Source organism: Bactrocera neohumeralis, unplaced genomic scaffold, assembly GCF_024586455.1.
Source record: "Bactrocera neohumeralis isolate Rockhampton unplaced genomic scaffold, APGP_CSIRO_Bneo_wtdbg2-racon-allhic-juicebox.fasta_v2 cluster09, whole genome shotgun sequence".
Classification (NCBI taxonomy): domain Eukaryota; kingdom Metazoa; phylum Arthropoda; class Insecta; order Diptera; family Tephritidae; genus Bactrocera; species Bactrocera neohumeralis.
In genome coordinates this window covers 28464438-28489168 of record NW_026089622.1, presented here as the reverse complement: position 1 = coordinate 28489168, position 24731 = coordinate 28464438, and the positions used below count along the sequence as shown (strand labels likewise).

Here is a 24731-nt window from a genome sequence, read left to right as displayed (position 1 = left end):
GAGCAAAGCCGCCTGACTTAACCGCTGTCAAAATGGATCACATCGTGAACGCGCTATTCCCCACACACGAAAGTAGGGCTAGTGATCCAGAACAAACACTAAGGTCTGCGCAAATCCCCCTGTTCACCCTTGAAGAGCTGCAGTTAACCACTGGCAAGCTCAAGGCCAACAAATCACCCGGCAGTATTACTGAACATGTACAACGCCTGCCTTGAAACCGGATTATTCCCTGAACCGTGGAAGAAACAATGGCTAGTGTTAATCAGTAAGGGAAAAGGAGACCCCAATTCGCCATCAGCATACCGTCCTCTATGCATGCTTGATACAGCGGGAAAGTTATACGAAAACCTAATAAAACCCAGACTCGAAGCGGCCATTAACGAAGCTGGAGGATTGTCCCCTAGACAACATGGTTTCAGACCCGGCAGATCAACAATAGGAGCCATAAAATGCGTCGTCGAAAACGTAGAAGCAGCGCAGCGTAGATGGCATAAATATAAAAGAATAGTATTACTGGCGACTCTAGATGTCCGAAACGCTTTCAACAGTGCTAGATGGGTGGACATGATTGACGCTATCGAAAAAAGCTTCAAGATATCCGACTACCTCAGGGCTGTGGTGCGGAGCTACCTCAGCAACAGAAAACTGCTGTATGAAACTAAAGAAGGGTCACGACATATAACGGTTACGTCAGGAGCAGCACAAGGATCCATTCTAGGCCCAGAACATTAGCTACGACGCTATATTAAAACTATAAATGTCAGACGAATCATATTTAATTGGCTACGCGGACGACATTGCGGCAGTAATCACAGCAAGGGACGCAGAAGAAGCGCAAAGAAAGCTGAATTAGGTCATGATACGGACGCAAACATGGCTCGACACACACAACCTCCAGCTCGCTACGGAGAAAACAGAGCTACTGCTGCTAACAAATAAGCACATACCTCTCGAGATAAGCATGCACACAACTACGGATATTCTTAGGACGCAGAGAGCAGTAAACTACCTAGGCGTAAGACTGGACCCCAGACTAACCTTCTGGGTTCAAATCCAGCACGCCGCAGGAAAAGCAGCGAAGATCACCTCTCAACTGAGCCGATTAATGGCCAACATAGGGGGCCCCAGCCAAGAAAAGAGAAAGCTCCTAATGTCGACGACAATAAGCGTCTTACTATACGGAGCCGAGATCTGGGCAGACGCTCTTAAAAAGGAAAACCGGCGCAATATAATGGCCAGAGTGCACCGCACCGCAGCCCTCAGAGTTGCATCAGCGTACCGGACAATATCAGGCGATGCAATATTAGTTATAAGCGTCAATGCCCCAATTGACCTTCTAGCATATGAAAGGAAGAAGCTGTGGGAGCTAAAGAAATCATCCAATAACAACAAGAGCGCAATTCAACAAATAAGGAAAGATACAATAACAACATGGCAACAAAGATGGGAGAATGAAAGTCGCGGCAGATGGACGGCCAGGCTAATAAAAAATCTAGACTTATGGACAAGCCGTAAATTCGGAGAAGTCGATTTTTACACAACTCAGTTATTATCCGGTCACGGATACTTCAAAAAGTACCTCCACAGAATGGGAAAAGTCGAAGAGCCGTCATGCCTATATAACGATGCGACAGAAGACGACGCTGAACACACCTTCTTTGAATGTGTGCGTTGGCAACAAGAACGCACCGGCGTAGAAAACCTGGTTGGCCCAATAAACGCGGACAATTTAGTTAGCGTCATGTTGGAGAGTGAGGCAAATTGGGAGATAATCAAGAATTTCGCAGCAATCTTGCTTCGCAGCAAAAAGCGGGACTTGGACGCAGGTGCGCAGATGTAAATCTCTCAATGAGAAGCAAGTGGCACATACCGCTGCTGTGACGATAGCACCGATGATGCCGAAGGCATTTTCCACCCCCTCACCCGCAAAAAAAAGGAAAAAAATGGTGTTATGTATCCCACACAGTAAAACGCTATTTTATTTTAGGAAGTATGTGCATTATAATTATATATTATAAACGGCTATTGTTTCTTATGGGGAGAAAAAGATGGTAAACATGAATGTAAAAAATATGCAAAGCTACAATATGTATATATGTATGGAGTAATGTGTAGAAGTTCGTGCTAATAAGGAAAGTTCTCTGAGCGACATTCATTTGGGAGTGGCCAGAAAATATTATTTTATATATTAGTCAAGCAGCTCACGCCTTCCGGTCTTAGGCTATGTATCCTATGAGTAGTCAAAAACACGGGAGGCCACTCTTTTGATTTAATGGCATTGATCTGTAACCCGACGTCAATATCGTGCAATCATCAGTGTGCGAGATAATAGAAACTCCCTCTGGTGGTTGTGGGAGTTTCGAGATGTAGAAGTTAAACAAAAGCAGAGAGGACACCACCCTGCGGAACCCCTTGTTTAGTTCTTCTCAGTTTTGAGTTTCACCTCGAAATAGTACGTTTGATTCACGCTCAGATAGTTCATGAGTTCATGGTCCACGTCTTTAGTCTCGGAGGGAACATAGTTTTTTCGATGTCATCTAGTAGCGTTGTGTGACTGACCGTGTGTGGCTGACCGTGTCAAAAAGAAAGACCCCACAATCTGCGCCCACAACTATGGGATAAACCTCCTCAACATCGCATATAAGATTCTATCGAGCCTATTGTGTGAAAGATTAAGTCCCAACGTCAACAAACTTATTGGACTTTATCAATGTGACTTCAAGCATGGAAAATCAACAATTTACCAGATATTCACCATGCGCCAAATCTCGGAAAAGGCTCATGAAAAGAGGATCGACACACTACACATTCGTCGATTTAAAAAAGCTTCTTTTGACAGCACGAAAAGGAGCTGCCTTTATGCCGATATTTCTGAGTTTGGTATCCCCTCAAAACTAATTGTTTGCAAATTGTTGAGTAATACCAAAAGCTGCGTCAGGATCGAGAAGGTCCGTTCCGAGTTCAGCGTATTATATTATAAATCCGCCACATCGATTGAAATGATAACGACAACATACTTATTGTCTGGGCATGATGCCTGTTGATTCTGTGCACAGCATATTCAATCATTTACTTGAAATCCAAGAGTCTGGCCTCATAGTGACTGCTCTATAAAAATAAAGTGTGCTTGTATCAACACCCTCCTATGGAAATTACTGGCAAATATACTGACGCCAAAACGAGAAAAGCTAACATTAAGCTTGCTGTGGTCAGCAACATTAGAAAACACATTATTTCCTTTAGTATATCACAGGAAATTTTTCCATCTTGACTCTCTCCCATTTATATTGGCGAAAATTAAAAATATTAAATAAATTCAATGACTTAAAGTCACTTTGTGATAAAAAAGAAGGATTCAAAAGAGTTTGGACGAGCCTTTAAATTAAACTGATGAAGATTATTTACGATATTTTTGGAATACACGTATAACTGTTTAATACTGCTTTTATAATTGTTGGGCTTTATTAAACAAGAAGAATTAACAAACATAAGAATAAAATTTTATGAAATTCATCAAAGAGAATTTTTAGCATATGTCCCGCGAAAAAAAAGTCAGCAACGAAAATAGTAGTTCTTTTTCAAGGCTAACCATATGAAGGATATATAATATCTTTGATATACTCAGTTTCGAATTTCAATGGAATCCGTCTATCAACATTGATTTAAACTTTAAAAGCAGTTCTGTAAAATTTTCTCTGAAAGTTAGCAATTTGATCTGCGGGTCACATTTCCGATATCTGTACATTTAAAAAGCTATGGTCTGATAACAACCATTTTCAGACACTAGATAGCATACTATACATCGGCAAACAATTTTTAATTCAATATCTCATTCGCGCTTCCTTTACATACTATCAAGTGAAATAATCAGATTATATACACTCGGCGAAAAAAAAACCCACGCAGTCGAAAATTTTCTAATATTCCTATTTTGAAATGTCACTATTTGCTCAAAATTCACTATTTGTCTTATTTGGCTGTTTTGTCATGTGGCTACATTATTTTACTTTTATTGTTAAAACCGTTAGCGTCCGCACGTGTTTATTACAGAATTTGCGGTATTTTCTTTTGAATAAGTTGTGAAAACAAGTAAAATTGAACATGGTGGGGTCAACAAAAAAGAAATCAGAAATCGTAGCTTTATATAAAATAAATTATCCAAAGGTCAAATAGCTCGTGAAATAGGTATAAAGGATTGGAACGTGCGTATTATAATTAAAAATTATACGTATTTTAATTGATTAGCTCGAAAAAAGGGCAGTGGACGTCCGAAAACAGTAAAACCTCGTCAAGAACGACAAATTAAACGGATGTGCATTAGTGATCGCTTTCAATATGCTGGAACAATCAATGCAACATTTTATGAAACCACTGGGGTAAAATTAACTACAAGTCCTTTGCAAGATGTGCTGAATAATCTTGGATTCCGACCGCGACGTCCAGCAAAAAAGCCACTTCTCAACACGCGAATGAAGAAACAGCGACTAGAGTGGGCAAAATTACACAAAACTTGGACTACATCAGATTGGGGAAATGTTATTTTTTCTGATGAATCGAAATTTAATTTGTTGGAACCCGACGGAAATGCCACAGTGCGTCGTAGGAAAGGGGAGCGTTTCTTCGAAAACTGTATTTGGCCCACCGGAAACATTCGCCTTATTCAATGGTGTGGGGAGCTGTAACCAAGTTTGGTGCTGGGTACATCTTACATTATTTAAGGTCGGTATTGGGTGTGGTTGTTGTCTGCGCCCATGTTAACACTATGACATAAATATATCAAAATAATGTAATGAACCAAACTTTGTATACATTGCGGTAGTTCCCGAGAAATAATATTTCAATGTTTTTACCCATTACCTTACAGCTTTTCTGTACCATTATTACTGAAAAATGTTATATCTTAATTTATGAGTTATTTAAATAATTTGATAAATTTTTGACTAACGGTAAAAACGGGTGGACGAACATATGGTATACATACATAGATGTTTGGAATTTAGCTCGCCCTCTTCAACTGAAAGTGTATAGTTTTGTATCTAATTCAATAAGTTTTTTGCGCTAAAAACAACTGTTGCCTGATTTATATTTTGTGATTTATATAAAATACTAAAAAACTATAATCGATTCTAAATTTTATGAAGCAACAGCAATTGCAGAATTAGATGGTAAATTGCTATTAGAAAAAACAAGTAAGGAAGGGCTAAGTTCGGGTGCAACCGAATATTTTATACTCTTGCACTTTGCACGAATCAAAACCAGGAAAATATTTTAAGGTGTTAAACCATTTGTATAGAGTATAGTCACCCGGACGTTTAAAAATCTATATATTAAGTATATGGGGCTAAGGGAGTATTGGTCCGATTGAACTCATTTTTGACATACAGACATACCATTATTATAGAAGGCTTATCTCTGAATTTCAATTATACATATATCCCACACTTTGACCGACATTTTCGATCGAAAGTCAACTATAGGTACTGGGTTCGAAATATTCGGTACCAAGGGGCTTGAACAGTTTTCATTGGACTTAATCCATTTTTAGTAAGAGGGAACATACTAAAACCATTATTCGTACCAAGTTTTATCCTGTTATGTTAATTGTTTCTTGATTTGTGTACTGTAAACTGAACGAATCAAGTCGACTTTAACATTGTACTATATGGGAAGTAGTCGGGGTTGTTGTTCGATTTCGTCCTTTGGCACAATGTGGTATAAGTATGTAAAAAGAATGTTACGAGATATGCGATTTCACCAAAAAGGAAGCGGTGTCACGCCCATAGTCCAATTTTCATACCAGCTCCCATAAAGGCCCTTTATAACATAACGGTGGTAAAATTTATTGTCGCGTTTTTAATAGTTTTTAACAGTACCGTTATATCGGGACACTTTCTGTTGAAGTTGTTATAGGACTGGTTCTCAGCAAATTTGGTTGTTGTAGCTCAAGCAGTTTGGGACATATGCACATTAAAATTGTTAGAGGGCGGGACCACGCCCATAATTTAAAAAAAAAATTTACCGACAGGTGCCCCTTCCTGCTGCAATCCTCTGTACCAAATTACAGCTTTATACCTTAATTAAGTACTTAGTTATGGCACTTTATATGTTTTCGGTTGATGGTGATTTGTAGGAGTGGCAGTGGTCCAATTACGCTCATCTGCGAATTCGACATTTTTTTCATGTTTCATCGAGATATTTCAATTTTTACGCCAGTTACAGCTTGCACGCACGGACGAACGGGCAGGCAAACAGTCAACCAGATTCAACTTTTATTTATATTATATACATATATATATCCCTATATCTATTTCGATTAGTTTTAGGTGATATGTACAACCGTGAGGTGGACAAAACTATAATACTCTGTAGCTACTGGTAACAAGAGTATAACAATTAGCACAACGTACCAACGAATATCATAATGTATGTAAAAAAAAAGAAAGAAATTTTTAATTCCTAGGTATTTCAACAACCAACTAAACTATTTGACTTTTTCGGCATAAGCGTCTAGAGAGACATGTGTCTAAAGGAAATTTTCCGCCTTCTCAGTCACAATTTTATAAAGTCTTGTTTGTTTATATAAAAGTAATTTGTATTTGTATAACCGACTAATCACCTTCCAGTTTTATTCTCCATTTCTTAGTACAATTTACAACGGAGTTCATTGCATATTGCAGATTTATCGCAGATTTTTCTGCTGTGATTGCGATGCATAACATTGCGGTGTTTTCAGCGAAATCTGTACAAATAAACAGAAGTGGACCTACAATACTTCCTTGCTTCAACTTCTTTTAGTTTGGTATATTCATTCCTTTCTGCGAGCGCACAGCCCTGAAGTCTAAAAACATAATTTTTACTTTAGAGTGTTTTACGCGCAAAAAAAATTGCTAATACATACATCCGCAGATGGTGTCATTTATCTCGCATGTGTTAAATATTATGATTGGAGAGTTATCGTATAATACTTGCCGGTACAACTATAAGGAATATTAGCGCATGATCCATCACTTCCCCTAAAGCTCCACTGATGAAACGGACATTCGATATTATCTCCTTTTACTTGACCACCAACTGCCATATTTGCGCCAAGATGAGGACAATATGCATTCAATACGCTTACTTGTCCATCAATACTACGAAAAATAATAAAATGTTCTCCAAGGCAAGAAATATATCTTTTGCTCTCCGGTTTTAATGATGATGATGATTCCAAAATACAATACCAGCCATTGGGATATGGAGGAGGCAATTCCTTCAACCCTATTAAACGTGATCGACGAGTTCTTCTTACAAAGTCTGCGTTGTCAGGCCTATACATTTTACAATTGCTTGCAGATCTTATAAGCGCATATCTCTGAAAAGATTGCATAGAGAAATTGCTAATGATTAAAGTAATTACTTCATACAAGTTATTAAAATAAGAAGAAGAAAGTAAGAAAGGGCTAAGTTCGAGTGCAGCCGAACATTTTATACTCTTGCAACTTTTAAGAACCAAAACCAGGCAAATGCATTATGATGTAACACGTCAACCAGAGGATCGGAACCTAAGCAATTTTATGTATAAATATACTCTATATAACTCATACACTCTCCGACAAAGTCAGCATAAGATTTGTTAGAAAAACGAAAATCACGTTTCATCATACGTAGTATATATGTATAGGATTATCTATTAACTATTGTCATGCCACAAAAAATTTACCCTGGGTTTCATTAAGGTATCTCACATACAATCATATAGAGCAAAGTCAGCCGGATGTTCGAAAATTCCGGTAATAGTTTCCGCCCAATTGTATCTATTTTAAATACAAAGATGTGCTGTAATGAGTAAAACACCATCTGAAATTTTCGTTAAGATAACTCAAATATTGACCGTTATTTGAGACATGCTGGCTCGAGGAACTATTGAACCGATTCAACCAATTTTTGATACATTGAAATTATATTATTGATGGGAAAAGTTTGTCTAAATTTCAATTGTATATCTCACACATTGAGCGATATTTTCGGTTAAAAGTCAACTATAGATGGAACATTTTTGGTCCTAAAGTGGCAGTAACTTTACAGGAATTATTATTCCAAAATTTTATCCGGTTACATCAATTGCTTCCTGTTTTGCGTACTGTAAAGTGAAATAATCAAATGGGATTTACAATTGTGTTATACGGGAAATAGTCGCAGTTGTAGTACGACTTCGCCCATTTTCGCAATGTGATATAGCAATATGAAAAGAATGACATACACTCAATTAAGTCGAAATCGGTTAGTCGGGTGCCGAGATATATGATTTCACCAAAAAGTTGTCAGAGTCACGCCATTCGTCCAATATTCACACCGGCTCCCATTAAGCGGTCTTATGCCATTATTGATTTATTGCGCTTTTAGTAGATTTGAACCGTTATAGGGGGAATGAGCGAAGTTACCTTCCGGAGATATGTACATTAAACTTATTAGATGACGGTCCACGCCCACTTTTCCAAAATTTTTTGCCCTCAGGTGTCCTTTGCATATCAGTTTTATATCTCAATTTAGTGCTTATTTATGACACTGTATACGTGTTAATGGAGGTTTGTGGGCATGACAATGGTTCGATTACGCACATCTTCGAACTCGCAATATTTTTAATACTATATAATTATTTGCATGAGGTACAAGGGTTTCCAATACTATCTAAACGTATATTGGAAATTTTAGGTATCGAAATAGACTTTGATTTCGATCAGAGTATTTGATTTAAAAAAAGAGTGAGAGAATGATTACTTAGTTCTGCTGGACGATGATAATGGTCTTATGTTCTTTTATAACCATATTCCTATTGCAATGAAGTATTCTTAGGTAGTTTCGCACCAGTTGACAGATTTACACGTTCCATACGCATAAACGTTCACCGTAATCGTGATTGTACAGGGTTGTCTAATAAGAGTGTCACCAGCTTCATTTCAATAGAAGATCGATGATTCCAGCTGTCATTTTAGGTGAATGTAATGGTTGGAGGATGGAGTCATATGTTGAAGTTCACGCAAGTGAGGAAAGTTCTCTTATCGCCATTCACTTGGGAGTGGCCAGAAACGATTCTTTTACATATGACTAAACCAGCTCACTACTTCCGGTTTTTGACCAAGTATCCTCTGGGTAGCCTAAGAACATCCGTTTGAAGGAGAGCTAAAGTGAGAAGGCGAAGCATCCCCAGCATAGGGTTGTACGCTAGGTTTGGGACCCGCCACGTAAAAAAACCCTCCAATGAAAAAACAGCAACAGCCTCGGATAAGAGACCCCCATTTTGGTGACGACCATGGCAAACGAAATAAGGACTACGATTTGAGGGCATGCACCTGGAATGTCTGGTCCCTTAATTGGGAAGGTGCCGCTGCCCAGCTGGTTGATGTCTTCATAAAAATAAAGGCTGACATCACCGCCGTCCAAGAAATGCGATGGACGGGACAAGGACTGAGACTAGTAGGTCCTTGTGACATTTGCTACAGTGGCCATATAAAGGAGCGCAAGTTTGGTGTAGGATTCGTGGTGGGAGAGAGACTCCGTCGCCGAGTACTATCATTCACTGCGGTGAATGAACGTCTAGCCACAATTCGCATCAAGGCGAGGTTCTTCAACATATCGCTGATTTGCGCCCACGCCACGACGGAAGAGAAGGACGATGTGACCAAAGATGCCTTTTATGAGTGCTGGGAACGCACATATGAAGGCTGCCCCCGCCACGATGTCAAAACCGTGCTTGGCGACTTTAACGCCAGGGTGGGCAAAGAAGGTATATTTGGCACTAAGGTCGGTAAATTCAGCCTCCACGAGGAAACATCCCCAAATGGGTTGAGGCTGATCGACTTCACCGGGGCCCGAAATATGGTTATCTGTAGTACTAGATTCCAGCATAAGAAGATTCATCAAGCTACCTGGCTGTCTCCGGATCGAAAAACTACCAACCAGATCGATCATGTTGTGATAGACGGAAGACACGTCTCCAGTGTTTTAGATGTGCGTGCGCTCCGAGGTCCTAACATCGACTCGGACCACTATCTTGTTGCAGCTAAGATTTGCACCCGCCTCTGTGCAGCAAAAAACGCGCGCCAACAAACACAAGGAAGGTTCGACGTCGAGAAGCTGCAATCACAACATACAGCCGAACGATTTTCTACTCGGCCTGCACACCCGCTCTCTGAGAGCACTCGTCAACAACTTGGTATAAGGGAACTGTGGGACGGCATTTCAAACTCCTTACGTACAGCTGCAACCGAAACCATTTGTTTCCGGAAAAAGCAAAAGAACAGCTGGTACGACGAGGCGTGCCGTGTCGCAGCGGAGAGAAAACAGGCTGCCTACCTCGCAACGTTACGATCGACTACAACACGTGTGGGATGGGATAGATACTGAGAGTTGAAGAGGGAAGCGAGACGCATTTGCAGACAGAAGAAGAAAAAGGCCGAAATGCGTGAGTACGAAGAGCTTGATAAGCTGGCCGACAGGGGTAATGCTCGAAAATTCTAGGAAAAAATGCGGCGGCTTACAGAAGGTTTTAAGACCGGAACATACTCTTGTAGAAGCCCCAAAGGTGATCTAGTCACTGATGCCCAGAGCATACTTAAATTATGGAGGGAACACTTCTCCAGCCTGCTGAATGGCAGTGAACGCACAACACCAGGAGAAGGAGAACCCGATCCCCCAATCGATGGCGATGGAGCAGACGTTCCATTGCCCGACCATGAAGAAGTTCGAATAGCAATTACCCGTCTGAAGAACAACAAAGCGGCGGGGGCCGATGGATTGCCGGCCGCGCTATTCGAACACGGCGGCGAAGAACTGATAAGGAGCATGCATCAGCTTCTTTGTAAAATATGGTCGGACGAAAGCATGCACAACGATTGGAATTTAAGTGTGCTATGCCCAATTCATAAAAAGGTGACCCACAATCTGCGCCAACTACCGTGGGATTGGCCTCCTCAACATCGCATATAAGGTTCTATCGAGCGTATTGTGTGAAAGATTAAAGCCCACCGTCAACAAACTGATACGACATTATCAGAGTGGCTTTAGACCCGGAAAATCAACAACCGACCAGATATTCACAATACACCAAATCTTGGAAAAGACCCGTGAAAGAAGAATCGACACACACCACCTCTTCGTCGATTTCAAAGCTGCTTTCGACAGCACGAAAAGGAGCTGCCTTTATGCCGCGATGTCTGAATTTGGTATCCCCGCAAAACTAATACGGCTGTGTAGACTGACGTAACACCAAAAGCTCCGTCAGGATCGGGAAGGACCTCTCCGAGCCGTTCGATACCAAACGAGGTTTCAGGCAAGGCGACTCCCTATCGTGCGACTTCTTCAACCTGCTTCTGGAGAAAATAGTTCGAGCTGCAGAACTAAATAGAGAAGGTACCATCTTCTATAAGAGTGTACAGATGCTGGCGTATGCCGATGATATTGATATCATCGGCCTCAACACCCGCGCCGTTAGTTCTGCTTTCTCCAGGCTGGACAAGGAAGCACAGAAAATGGGTCTGGCAGTGAACGAGGGCAAGACGAAATATCTCCTGTCATCAAACAAACAGTCGTCGCACTCGCGACTTGGCTCTCACGTCACTGTTGACAGTCATAACTTTGAAGTTGTAGATAATTTCGTCAATTTAGGAACCAGTATTAACACCACCAACAATGTCAGCCTGGAAATCCAACGCATTATTGCTCTTGCCAACAGGTGCTACTTCGCACTGAGTAGACAATTGAAAAGTAAAGTCCTCTCTCGACGAACAAAAGCTAAACTCTATAAGTCGCTCATAATTCCCGTCCTGCTATATGGTGCAGAGGCTCGGGCGATGTCAACAACCGATGAGTCGACGTTACGAGTTTTCGAGAGAAAAATTCTGCGAAAGATTTATAGTCCTTTGCGTGTTAGCCACGGCGAATACCGCATTCGATGGAACGATGAGCTGTACGAGATATACGACGACATCGACATAGTTCAGCGAATTAAAAGACAGCGGCTACGCTGGCTAGGTCATGTTGTCCGGATGGATGAAAACACTCCAGCTCTGAAAGTATTCGACGCAGTACCCGCCGAAGGAAGCAGAGGAAGAGGAAGACCTCTACTCCGTTGGAAGGACCAAGTGGAGAAGAACCTGGCTTCGCTTGGAATATCCAATTGGCGCCACGTAGCGAAAAGAAGAAACGACTGGCGCGCTGTTGTTAACTCGGCTATAATCGCGTAAGCGGTGTCTACGCCAATTAAGAAGAAGAAGAATTTGCAAACTGTATCCAACGCAAAGTTGTTTGATGAGATCATCGTCATTCGTAGCCTTTGAAAATGCAATGAGTTAATATGTGAAAGAGTTTTCGAGTTGGAAAAACTGGCAGCTTGCTTATACTATGTTCGGACCGACATTGAAAACATTCCGAAAACACATTTGAATGTGTGGAATCAAAGTCGTTCGGACCGACAATGTGTGTTTTCGATGAGTTTTCACTGACTATCAATAGCGGCATTCTTTTGCTCTTGCAAGATTGCATGCACAAAATGCAAAAATCCTATACCGAAATATGCAAGGCCAAGAGAGCACCCTTTGCAGAATCTAGTGATATATATGACGGCACGAAAATAAACATGGGTTTTGGTCTGATATATTCTACAGCCATTGCAAATAATTTTCTGCGTGTGTTTGTTGTTGTGCATTTGCACCAAGAGGAAAATTCTACAATTTCTGCTCAGTGCAAGGTTTTGCAAGAGCAAGAGAATCCCCCTAATATGAGAATATCAAGTGACAGCTGTATTTGTATATGGAATGTAAACAAATATCAAGTGACAATTTAGGGCCGGCAAAATATGTCTTCCAAAAACATGAATTAAACTAGAGCAGGCACCGATTATAATGAGTGGAATGTAAGTTTTCAAATAGTTTTCAGAGAAAACTGTGTTTTTGTTTGACAGATTTTACACGGACGAAAACACAAGTTTTCGTGCGAAAACCAGTTTTTCCCACGAAAACATGTTTACGTTGTCGGTCCGAACATAGTAGTATCAATATAAACTATCCTTCATCTGCACGTACTGAGATTTACGGGATATCTCGACAGGCTAAGGTTTATGGCATACTAACTGTCAAATCTATTGCCATTGCCATTGCCAAATCTGTATGTGGGCATTTGTTATCATAACATAATCATTTGCGAAATGGCGTCGGGTAGGTGGGTCCGAGCTGATGTAGCGCATGTTTTGAGATCCTGAACTGTTCAAATTTTTATATGGGTGAAAAAAATTTATGTGGGAAACAAAAAAAAGGAAAAATATACTTTTTTCTACAAATGTATTTCTTGAAAAAATGATTTCATATTTTCTGACTATATGTTACTAGCCCTGTAGCATAAATCTTAATATATATAAATCTTCTGATCGTGTGTTTGTAATTCAACTGCTTCTAAACGGCTGGACCGATTTTGATGAAAATTTTTGTGTGTGTTTAAGGAGATTCGAGGATGGTTTAAATTCACAATTTGGGCCACTGAAAAATGTTTTTTTTAAATTAATTCTTCATTTGTAATTAATTGCTTATTTTGGAATGTTTTACATTGGATCCCATAGATTGCGCTACCATCGCAGTATCCAATATTCAAACCTTAAATTGGCGTAAACGCGCAATAAACAAAACGATGCAAAAGTAAAAAGCGACATCTGTAGACAAGTTTTCATAATGTGGATAGAGTTGTTATGTGAAGCGTGGATGGGTCCTCTAGTTTTATATACCAATTAAAATAATAAATTTAACATGAGAAATTATATTTTAATTTATACTTGTATAAATTTATTAAATTTAAAACTTCGCTTAACATTATTCAACTAAATATTAATTTTTGGGAAAAATGTATTACATTATTTTGAAAATGTACTTTATTCTTATAATTTTAACACAACCGTCTTACTACTCGCTCGACTAAATTTATTATTACCGAAATGAAACTGAAGTCGGTATATGTGTAAATGGGATGTGTTGTCTCTTCGAAATTTTTTTTGGAATGAAAACTGATCTGTCAAACTGCTGAAGTGACAGTTCATTGCTTTCGATAAATGGCATACTGAAGAATATGAAGAGAGCCATAAATATATGTATGCATGCTCATGATGATACTCCCAACAACATGTTGCAAGTGCAGATAACCCAGCGGATCTGGGGACGAGAGGTTGCAAACCACTTCTCCTCACCAGTACTACACTCTGGTGGAACGGTCCCACATGGCTAACAGAATCACAAGAATTCTGGCCAAAGTCTCCTGCTCGGAATATCATACCTCCGGAAAGTCGGAAAATAGAAAATTTTCATATCACTCCAGAAGAGGATGATATTCTCCAAAGATTATCATCATTTCCTCGAGCACTAAGGGTAGTCGCTTATATGCACAAATTCATCCATAAACTTAAACAAAAGGTGAAAAGGATATCAAACGATCCTGACATACAACTAACATATTCCGACTTGCAACATGCCAAGGTCAGTCTAATTTTGTATACACAAACTCGCTATTTCAGCAAAGAGAAATCAAAGTTGCTTGAAAAGCGACCTCTTGAAAAGGGAAGCTCACTTCTCGTGTTAAACCCATTCCTGGACGATAAGGGATTACTGCGGGCAAATGGAAGACTAGCCAACTCCAGCCTTAGTTACAATGAACGACATCCCATCATTATCCCAGAGAAATCCCGTTTTACCTACTTATTTCTAATATATCTCCACCAGCTTACACTGCATGGTGAGCATCGCTTGATGCAACAAATGGTCCGACAAGAGTTCTATATACCGCGACTAAAGCCACAAATTAAAAGAACCATTTTCATGTGTAAACAGTGTACTCTGTACAAGCACAAAATGCGTACGCAGATCATGGCAGCCCTACCACCTGAACGCTGCAACTATGCTTTACCCTTTACCATCACTGGGGTTGATTTTGCTGGACCTTTCCAGATAAAGGCCTCAATGCTAAGGTCTTCCTCATTTAGGAAAGGGTATGTGGCTGTCTTTGTATGTTTTACAACAAAGGCAGTACACCTCGAGCTATGTTCGGATCTGACTACTGCGGCTTTTCTTGCAGCATTTGCCCGCTTTGTCGGACGGCGCGGATTTCCTTTAAAAATTATGAGCGACAATGGAAAAAACTTTGTCGGAGCTCAAAGAGCCACGGAAAAGGAGTTTTTACAATTCATGAAAGAAGTATGCCCCGAAATTGTCAGAAAATATGCACCCCAAGGGATCGATTGGCAATTCATACCCCCATGTTCTCCACACATGGGCGGACTCTGGGAATCAGCCGTAAAGAGCTTTAAGTCCCATTTAAAGAAAACGGCTGGTAACCATAAATTCAATTATGAGGAGTTTACTACATTACTCACTCGTATCGAAGCCGTACTAAACTCTAGACCTATCTCACCACTCTCGCAAGATCCCTCCGACTTCACAGCCTTAACCCCAGGGCATTTTCTAAAAGGAGCACCCATTCTGGCCATACCTGAGCCAGGCGTGGAGTCGCTATCCATATTAAACAGATGGGAACGAATTAAAATTCTCCATCATGACTTCAGCCGCCGATGGAAGGAAGACTACATAAAGGACCTTCACAAGAGATACCGGTGGAAAACTCAAGAAAAGTCACCAAAGCTTGGAGACTGCGTCCTTATACAAGATGATTGTCTCCCTCCTACGGAATGGCGACTCGGCCGCATAAAACAACTTCATTACGGTTCCGACGGTCATGTTCGAGTAGTTGATCTCCGCACTCAAGCCGGAACGCTAACCAGACCTCTCGTCAAACTGTGCTTTCTACCAACCGCCGAAGATAAAGAAACGTAAAACCGAAACCGCAATATTAATAAATCAATAAATCGATAAAGCATATAAACCGCTTACCAAAACGTAACCTCGAATAACATAAATGACACAAAAGACTTAACATAAATGTCTGATAAAAAAATGACATCCTATTCATGCCACATATCGTGGCACAAAAGTCCATATTATAGTAAATTTCACAATATATTTCTAATATCATCATTTCTCTCACAGAGTAATATGGACGTGGATATGGCATCATCGTCAACGCCAACCATGCGCTCGGCAGTTTCCGCCCCTCGCTCCGAAGCTGCCCCAATAGCAGCACCCCGGACCAACATGGCACCGGCAGCGCCTCGAACAACAACAGGCGCCACCGCGACAACGGCTCCGCGTCAAAGCACGCCAGCATTACCAGCGGATCTGCAACGAATTCGTTGTCCACTATGCCGCCGCCCGCATCGGCTATCGCACTGCGGTATCTTCAAAGGCATGCCGCCGATGCAACGCCAGCAGGTGGCACAGGCGCACGGGTATTGCCTGAATTGTCTGGCAACTTCCCATGCAACTCAGGAGTGCCCATCAAATAATCGTTGCCAAATCTGTGTGCGGGCTCACCATACGCTGTTGCACCGCACTACCAGACGCGACTCCGGGCGACCACCGGCTCCTCGCACCAGCGGTAACGTCAGGCGTTCTCAAAGAACGCCTGTGACGGCTTATCGCCGGCGTGGACACTCTCCAGCAGAATCTCGTTCCTGGCGCCAAAACCGGACAACGTCAACACGGCGCCATCAGCTTAGGCCGCAATCCCGGCGGTCAACAGGCCTCAGCAGCGTTGTAGCTACGCTACAGCAGCTACAGCGGCTTCTAGGCTAAATACTCGCCTAGGGGGGCCGGGATGGCTAAATGAGTAGCGACGTCGCATCAAATTTACATAATTTCACCACACCAAATCACATTAACACACACACACGCACATGCACCAAAACACGATGACATTCTACGTTCTAATTAGAACAAAAGGACAAGAGAAAGGCGCTCGCGCACCTTTGTTCGTTACGACATCGATCGAGCAACACCTCCGCTTTTCTCAGCATCCCGGTTCTTTCCGCTACGTACCCGTTTGTGTGTATATACATACATATATCTATTTAACGTTTTCAAAAGAACTACTGTTTGGCAATTTGTAGCCGCGTTTGCTCATTTTGTACATTTATATATAACATACATACATTGTAACTCGAACTTAAATTTTTAAAACATTTTAAAAACACATTTTTTTATATTATTTTCTAAGTGCATTTTATAAAAATAAAAGTTTATAACGATTCTTTGGAATCTGGTGCATTTTGGTTTTAAAAGAAAGTGTGGTTGGCCAGCCAGAGAATGTTTTTAAGTTCTCTGTCTTAACTGCCCATATCTTGCTGCATCTCACAGTTGTTTTTTGATATACATGGAAATTATTGTTTTAAGTACCACCCGATTAAGTATCCGCACTCGCTTATGTCCCATATTAATTTTTTTTTCCTTAATATTGGAATTATGATTATTTTTCTCATTTAACACTGAAAATGCTCAATTCTGCTATTTTCGTGTCCCCTGGTGTTAAGTGGTGAAATGCGCTAATAATTTTCTGTGGTGAAATGCACTCATCCAAAACAGTAAATATCCCAAAATTGAAATATCCCTAAATTCTCGACATCGTGAACCTTCTCTATAATATACGTTCTCTGGTTATAGCCTACCTTTAGGTTTTGCAAAATAATTAGGCATGAAAATCTGTAACATTATTGTGTATGCAAATTAGTTTTGAGTGAAGTGCGGAACACATAGAGCGCGACAGACTGCAAACTACATCTGTCAAACATTAAAATACAGACGTTCTTATGGACACTGTTATTTTGACAGCTGCACGACTACACGACTGCAGGCCGACAGTTGTCGTTCCCGCTAACTTGAATATTTCCTATATTTGTCAACGGCAGTAGGACGACAGTAGAGTTGACAGTAGAATGGAAGATAGAAAAGGAGGTATAGTGGTGATGCCACTAATATGTAAAATGTAAAATTATTCACAGCTCTAACAAACTTGACGTTATTTTACAAATAAAAGCATAAAATATCTCTATTATAGCTCTATTATATCATTTGTAATAACCAGAGAACGTATATTTACAGAGAAGGTCCAACAACGGACAAGCGTGTGAACTGTCAAAAGCTAACAAAATGCGATGAGTGCATTTCACCACAGCTAGCTAAGAAGGAGAAATCTTAACAGCGGCGCGTGAACAGAGCTGAGCATTAATGAAAATTATGCTCAGAAACATGCTTTGCTATTACAGACGTACATATGTTGGCCTTTTGCTCATATTTTTATATGCTCATATGCCATCATGTTAATTGATGTGATTATCATTTTGCGTATTTCTATGAATATATGCATAATTTATATCATTCTAATTAAATCATGCTATTTTCAAAACAATTAATTATTATTACTACAAATAATGTGCAATTAAGAGTTATTTATTAAAATATTTCTTATGTTTCAGAATATATTATAATTTCATATGTATATGAATATGTTTGTAAATATAATATACATATGTATGTATGTATATGTATATGAGATACTATCATAATATCATAAAAACTTAATATACATATTACAATAATATGTCATTTAATTTTCATACGCATATATATATCAGCGCAGAATTACATATGCACATATGTATGTAAGTACAATTCAAATCAAATCGTAATATCATTTATCAGTAAAAAGTGTGCGCGCACTGCTCTATATGTATGTATGTACATGCATATGTGTACGACATTGCCGAACAAATACAGTAGAATCCCGATTATCCGAACACCGATTATCCGAATATCCGATTATCCGGACTCATTCGTCTCGGCTCTAATTGTCAGTTTGAAAATGTTTTAACGGTGCAATGATACATGTTACGACAAGTTTATTTTCGCGTCTGATCGTGTTACGTGTACTCCCGCTTTCATTTGTTTGCGGGATAGTGTTTGTTATAGTTTCATTTTCTTAGATAGCGTTCAACTGAAAGGTTGTCTCTTACTTTTGTCTGCCTTTTTGTGTTAGAAGTTTACAATGTCCAAGCGAAAAAGAGTAGTGTTGCCTCTTAATGACAAAGTGAAGATAATTAAAAGTATAAAAAATGGTGAATCTGGCAGTAAGTTGGCACAAATATATGGTGTAGGAACTTCTACGATATCAGACATTAAAAAGAATTCTGATGCCATAATGAAATTCACCTGCGCGCTTGAGAAAGAAGATGGAAGTTCGCAACGTAAAGTTATGAAAAAATCTCAAAATGAAATTCTAGAGAATGCAGTTTATACTTGGTTTTTACAAAAGAGAGCATGTGGCCAGCCCATATCAGGACCTCTGTTATGTGAAAAAGCATTGGATTTTAATCAAAAACTTGGTGGTGATAATTCTTTCAAAGCGAGCTGTGGATGGTTAGCAAGATTCAAATCTAGACATGGCATTCGAGAACTGGAGATTCAAGGAGAGAAACTTTCTGCTAACGTTGCATCAGCCGACTCTTTTGTAGACGAGTTAAAAGAATTTCTAGATGAAAAAGAATACGATTTTGATTTTGTATACAATGCAGATGAAACAGGTCTTAATTGGAAAGCTCTACCAAGCAGATCGTTAGCATCGCATCGTGAAAATGCAGCACCTGGGCACAAAGTGAGTAAGGACAGAGTTACAGTTATGGTTTGCGCAAACGCTAATGGAACTCATCGATTGCCACTGCTACTTATTGGTAAATCAAAAAATCCGCGCTGTTTCAAAAATGTTAAAATCCCCTTAACTTACGCTAACCAAAAAAAAGCATGGATGAACACAGATATTTTTCTTAATTGGTATGAAAATACGTTTATTCCTGAAGTGAAGAAATTTCAAAAGGACGTGGGGAAAGAGGGCGACGTATTGTTGTTGTTAGATAATGCACCAACGCACCCTTCCGCTGAAACACTAAATCGAGAAAATGGGAAGTTCACAGTTAAGTTTTTACCTCCTAACGTAACATCGATATTGCAACCAATGGACCAAAGTATCATTGAAACTTTAAAACGTTTATACAGAAAGCAACTATTGCGTCGTCTTTTGACAACAGAGGACAGTGAAATAGAAACGACGTTAAAGTTTTTTAAGGAAACAAATTTGAAAGATTGTTGTTATATGCTGGTAGAAGCAGAGAACATAAAACATAGAGAAGGTGCAGGTTCGACAGCGAACATTTGATAAATTTGTGACACGGAATCTCACCACACAAATACAGAATTCACGCTGTGAAATGTTAAAATTTTAACAGTTCTCCACATATTCAACAAAGAATATGAAGAGAAATAAATATATGTATTTACGGCATATGATGAGAGGGCATATACGCTCAAGCAGAGAATATTGAAGAAAAATAAGTTCTTTGATATTCCATAGGAAATATGTTCTATTACGTATGGAAATATGAATGTATGTAGAACTTTTATTTATTATTTTTCATAATATTTTATGTTAATTTTTTTTTATAATAAGTCATTTTGATATATACGCAATGTACGAATGTAAGGAATTTTGTTTTGCCGTCGGCATTTCTATTTCTCATACTTCAATTTTTGCTTTCAACCAAGGAATTGGTTGTATGTACATATGTATGTGCAATGTATGCCCTTGCGTTATGCCGTCGGCATTTCCATATTGTCATATGTATAAAAGTAATTATATATTTGTTTGTTTCGTTTTGGCCCAATTTTGTATATTAAGACAAGTGTCAATAATTGCGCCAAAATCAAATAAATATTTACATATCATATACCAGGGAACCAGTAAAAATCTTCTTCTTGCATGTTCTTTGTATACATATATCATATGTAAATGTATTGAGCTTTACACACAAATGAAAGTAACCATCCTTCTTTTTCCTACTTATATGTACTTATGTATGTATATTGGCCCAACTGACAAGTGTCGATAATTGCGCCAAAATAAAACATATTATGTATTCATATGTAAATATGTTTTAAACTTTATATAAAATTGAACTGCCAATAATTGCGCCAATTTTCATAAAGTTTGTGATTTTGTTCGGGTAAGACGTGTTGTCGTTCGGTTAAGTCGTGAATTTTCTATTAATTAATTTTAAAAAGTGTACTATGCCTAAAGTTCGGAAGTGTCGCGTGCGCGGATGTGAAAGTACCAACGGCGGGGTACTACGTTTATTTAGTTTCCCAAGTGAATGGGAGTTGGCTGAAAAGTGGAAGGAGAACTTAAAAATTTCTCCCATTGACTACTTTCCAGCCACCAACTCATTCGTTTGTGAGAAACATTTTGTAAAAGAGGCAATTGGCCCAAAAAGACTTAAAGTGAATGCTGTACCAGAGAACTTAAAACATAGAGAAGGTGCAGGTTCGACAGCGAACATTTGATAAATTTGCGACACGGAATCTCACCACACAAATACAGAATTCACGCTGTGAAATGTTAACATTTTTAACAGTTCTCCACATATTCAACAAAGAATATGAAGAGAAATAAATATATGTATTTACGGCATATGATGAGAGGGCATATATGCTCAAGCAGAGAATATTGAAGAAAAATAAGTTCTTTGATATTCCACTTTTAACAGCGAAAAATGTGTACAAAACACACGTCTCACACAGAGAACATAAAGACATTTTTTATTGTGTTCTCTGTCTCACATGGCCAAAAATATGAAGACATAAATATATGTATGTATGCAGGCTCCTTATGATACTCCCAACCACAGCATTGTGATATTTTCATGCTTCAATTTTTGCTTTGAACCAGGCAATCGCAATGTATGCAAATATGTATGCTTTTGCGTTTTGCCGTCGGCATTTCCATATTGGCATGTAAAAATAATTATGAGTATAAATGCATGCATAGTAATATTTACAGTCAATTTGGACTTGCATATTTAATACTTTTATTTGATTTTTACATAGTATACTCTAATATACTAATAAATATTTTTGTATTATGTTTCTTACTAATAGAAATTTAATTTACCACAAAAATATATAGATACATAAATATATCGTCTATCATATTAATCTTATTATCTGCCCATATGATTGCACGTATACGCATGTGCGCATTCAGAAATTCAAATCATGATTTTATCACTTATCAATACACATATTACATGTGCGCGGATTGATCTGCATGTTCATATACATATGTACATACATTCATTTATGCTTATACTTATATGTACATATATTTGCATACATTGCCGAACAAATAATGCACAAGCATACAAACATACATATGCGTACACATGTGAATATGTCGCCAACAAAACAACAATTGTCTAAATAGCAAAAGCACCACAAGTCAATATGGCTGCCGAATTGGCGAAGCCCAAATGTAGTAAATTTTACAACAAAAACGATTTCATTCATAAACGCAGGCGCATATGCCACAAGCGACCTAGCTTCATTCATAAAAACAGACGCCGTAACATCTCCCCGAACATGCCTTTGCCTACAAGCGTCTTTTCGCGGCGATGGCAAAAGCTAAAAATCATAAATTGAACAACTTTCTGATGATTCTTCACAGAAAGAAGTGACAAAAGTGGCAACATAGCCGTTGTCGATTTACAATATTTGTCTAAAATATTTTTCCATGACTCGCAAAAATCTGCGTCGATATGTATGCAAGCTCATACATATGCATACATATTTACGCTAGTTTGTTGGCGAAGCTGTTACATAGGCAAGGGAAGAGGTGACAATCGGCGGCCATTAGTTTATTTTTTCGGCACAGCTTGGATTTTCTATCATCACATAAGTGCTGAACCAATGAGCGCGACACATATTAGAATACACACGTTCTTAGGGACACAGTTATTGAGCCAGCTGCACAACTACATAACTGTGTCCATAAGAACGTGTGTATTGGATAGATATCGTTTGCAGTCTGTCGCGCTCAATGTGTTCAGCACTTGACTCTTTGACAAAACGCAAGTTTCGGCCATTGGTTGACCGTGAAAACGGAGATGCGAAAGAAGCGTGCGACACTTGTTATTATGAATGTATGTACATATGTATATGGCTCACATTTGCTTTCGTAAACATACAAACAAATGTGCCAAAGAAATAATATATGTGCATATGCATGTGTCATAGAAATTGTATTGGTACAAATATGGAAATGATAACGAAATAATGCGAATATGCATATTTCATGAAGGTCATTAATTTTTTTTAAGAAATGGAAGGAATGAATGGAAGTGTTTACATGAGCACATTTAAGTTCATTTCATAATAGTCGAAATTAATATCATTTTTGAAATAATAATTTATTGAAAATTATTTTTTATTTAATTTTATAACTTAAAATTCTTACCATTTTTCGGAAAATAATCACGCATATGTGACAATGGTTCATATAATACAAAATAAGCATGCAGACATACATATGTCACTCAGAGAATGCTTTTTTACATTCTCTGTGTGATTTTGTATATATTTTTCTACAAAGCAATTCTCTTTATTCATTTTCGTATGAATTCAGTCGCTTTAACATATATTTCTGCCATTGCACATGCTCAATTCTGCTAAATAGCAGCGAGAATGGTGAAATTCCGTGTCGCAATTTTATAAGCTCTGTTAACCGTCCAATCGAACATCATACAGAATTCAATTTGCGCCTTCTCTATGTTTTATGTTCTCTGGTAGAAGCGTGGAACTCTGTGGAAATGCAGACATTAAAAAGAGCTTGGAATAAATTATTAAAATTAACACTATCTAATTCCTCGATTAAACCGCACGACGATTTTAAAGAAATTACAGAAGCAATGAAAATTCTTAGCATTGGTGAAGGGTGCGATGAAGAAAATATTAAGGAATGGCTGAACTGCGATAATGAAGACCCTGGATTTCAGATATTAACTGATGAAGAAATCATTGAGGATTTGAACAATAACGAAAGAGAAGATGAAGAAGATACTGAAACTGGGGAAGTATGTCAAGTACCATCTCACGCAGAAGCTTTTGAAGCTCTTGATATTGATTTTAAGTGGTTTGAAAGACAGGATGTATCGGATCCCATACAGTTGTTACAACTGAAACGCATCAGGGACTTGGCCGCAATGAAGCGAAATGATTCTTTACGTCAAAGACCAATAACAAGTTATTTCCAACCAAAGTTTTAAATTACATAGGCATTATGTAATACATTAATTATCGTTATAGCTCGGTTTTTATATATCGTACATATGTATTATCTGAACTACACTTGTAAAACTTATTACATAATAAAACTTTATTATATTTTAAATATTGTTTGATTTGCTTTGAAATCGATTATCCGGATTTTCGATTATACGGAATACCCCTGGTTTTAATTGATCCGGATAATCGGGATTCTACTGTAATGTATACCAACCAACATACAAATATGAGTACATATGTAAATAAAAAAAAAAGCGTTCGGATAGTTGAGTGAAGTGGTAGTGTTTTTTTACGCTCTTGAATTTCTTGGATTAATCCCAATTTTCACTGAAAGTGTAAACACAATGGCTACGACAGACTGCAAACTACATCTGTCAAATATTAAAATACACACGTTCTTATGGGCAGTGTTATTTTCACAGCTGCACGACTACACGACTGCAGGCCGACAGTTGTCGTTCTCGCTAACTTCAATATCCTCCTATTTTTGCCAACGACAGTACGACGACAGTAGAGTTGACAGTAGATTGGAAGATAGAAAGAGGAGGTAGAGTGGTGATGCCACTAATATGTAAAATGTAAAATTATTCACAGCTCTAACAAACTTGACGTTATTTTACAAATAAAAGCATAAAATAGCTATATTATAGCTCTATTATATCA

The 24731-nt window shown here is 38.7% G+C and overlaps 1 protein-coding gene and 1 pseudogene across 1 annotated transcript; both read left to right on the top strand.

Moving 5' to 3' along the window:
- Window positions 1-15878: 15878 nt before the first annotated feature.
- On the top strand, window positions 15879-16917 carry LOC126764154 (uncharacterized). The gene has a single exon (XM_050481950.1). The coding sequence runs from the start codon at window positions 15951-15953 to the stop codon at window positions 16701-16703; it is 753 nt and encodes a 250-aa protein (XP_050337907.1). The 5' UTR covers window positions 15879-15950; the 3' UTR covers window positions 16704-16917.
- Window positions 16918-18948: 2031 nt separating this feature from the next.
- On the top strand, window positions 18949-24264 carry LOC126764143 (jerky protein homolog-like; annotated as a pseudogene).
- The last annotated feature ends 467 nt before the right edge of the window (window positions 24265-24731 follow it).

Coding starts and splice junctions, on each gene's coding strand:
- LOC126764154 (XM_050481950.1), top strand. CDS start 15,951: ATGTCTGATAAAAAAATGACATCCTATTCATGCCACATATCGTGGCAC.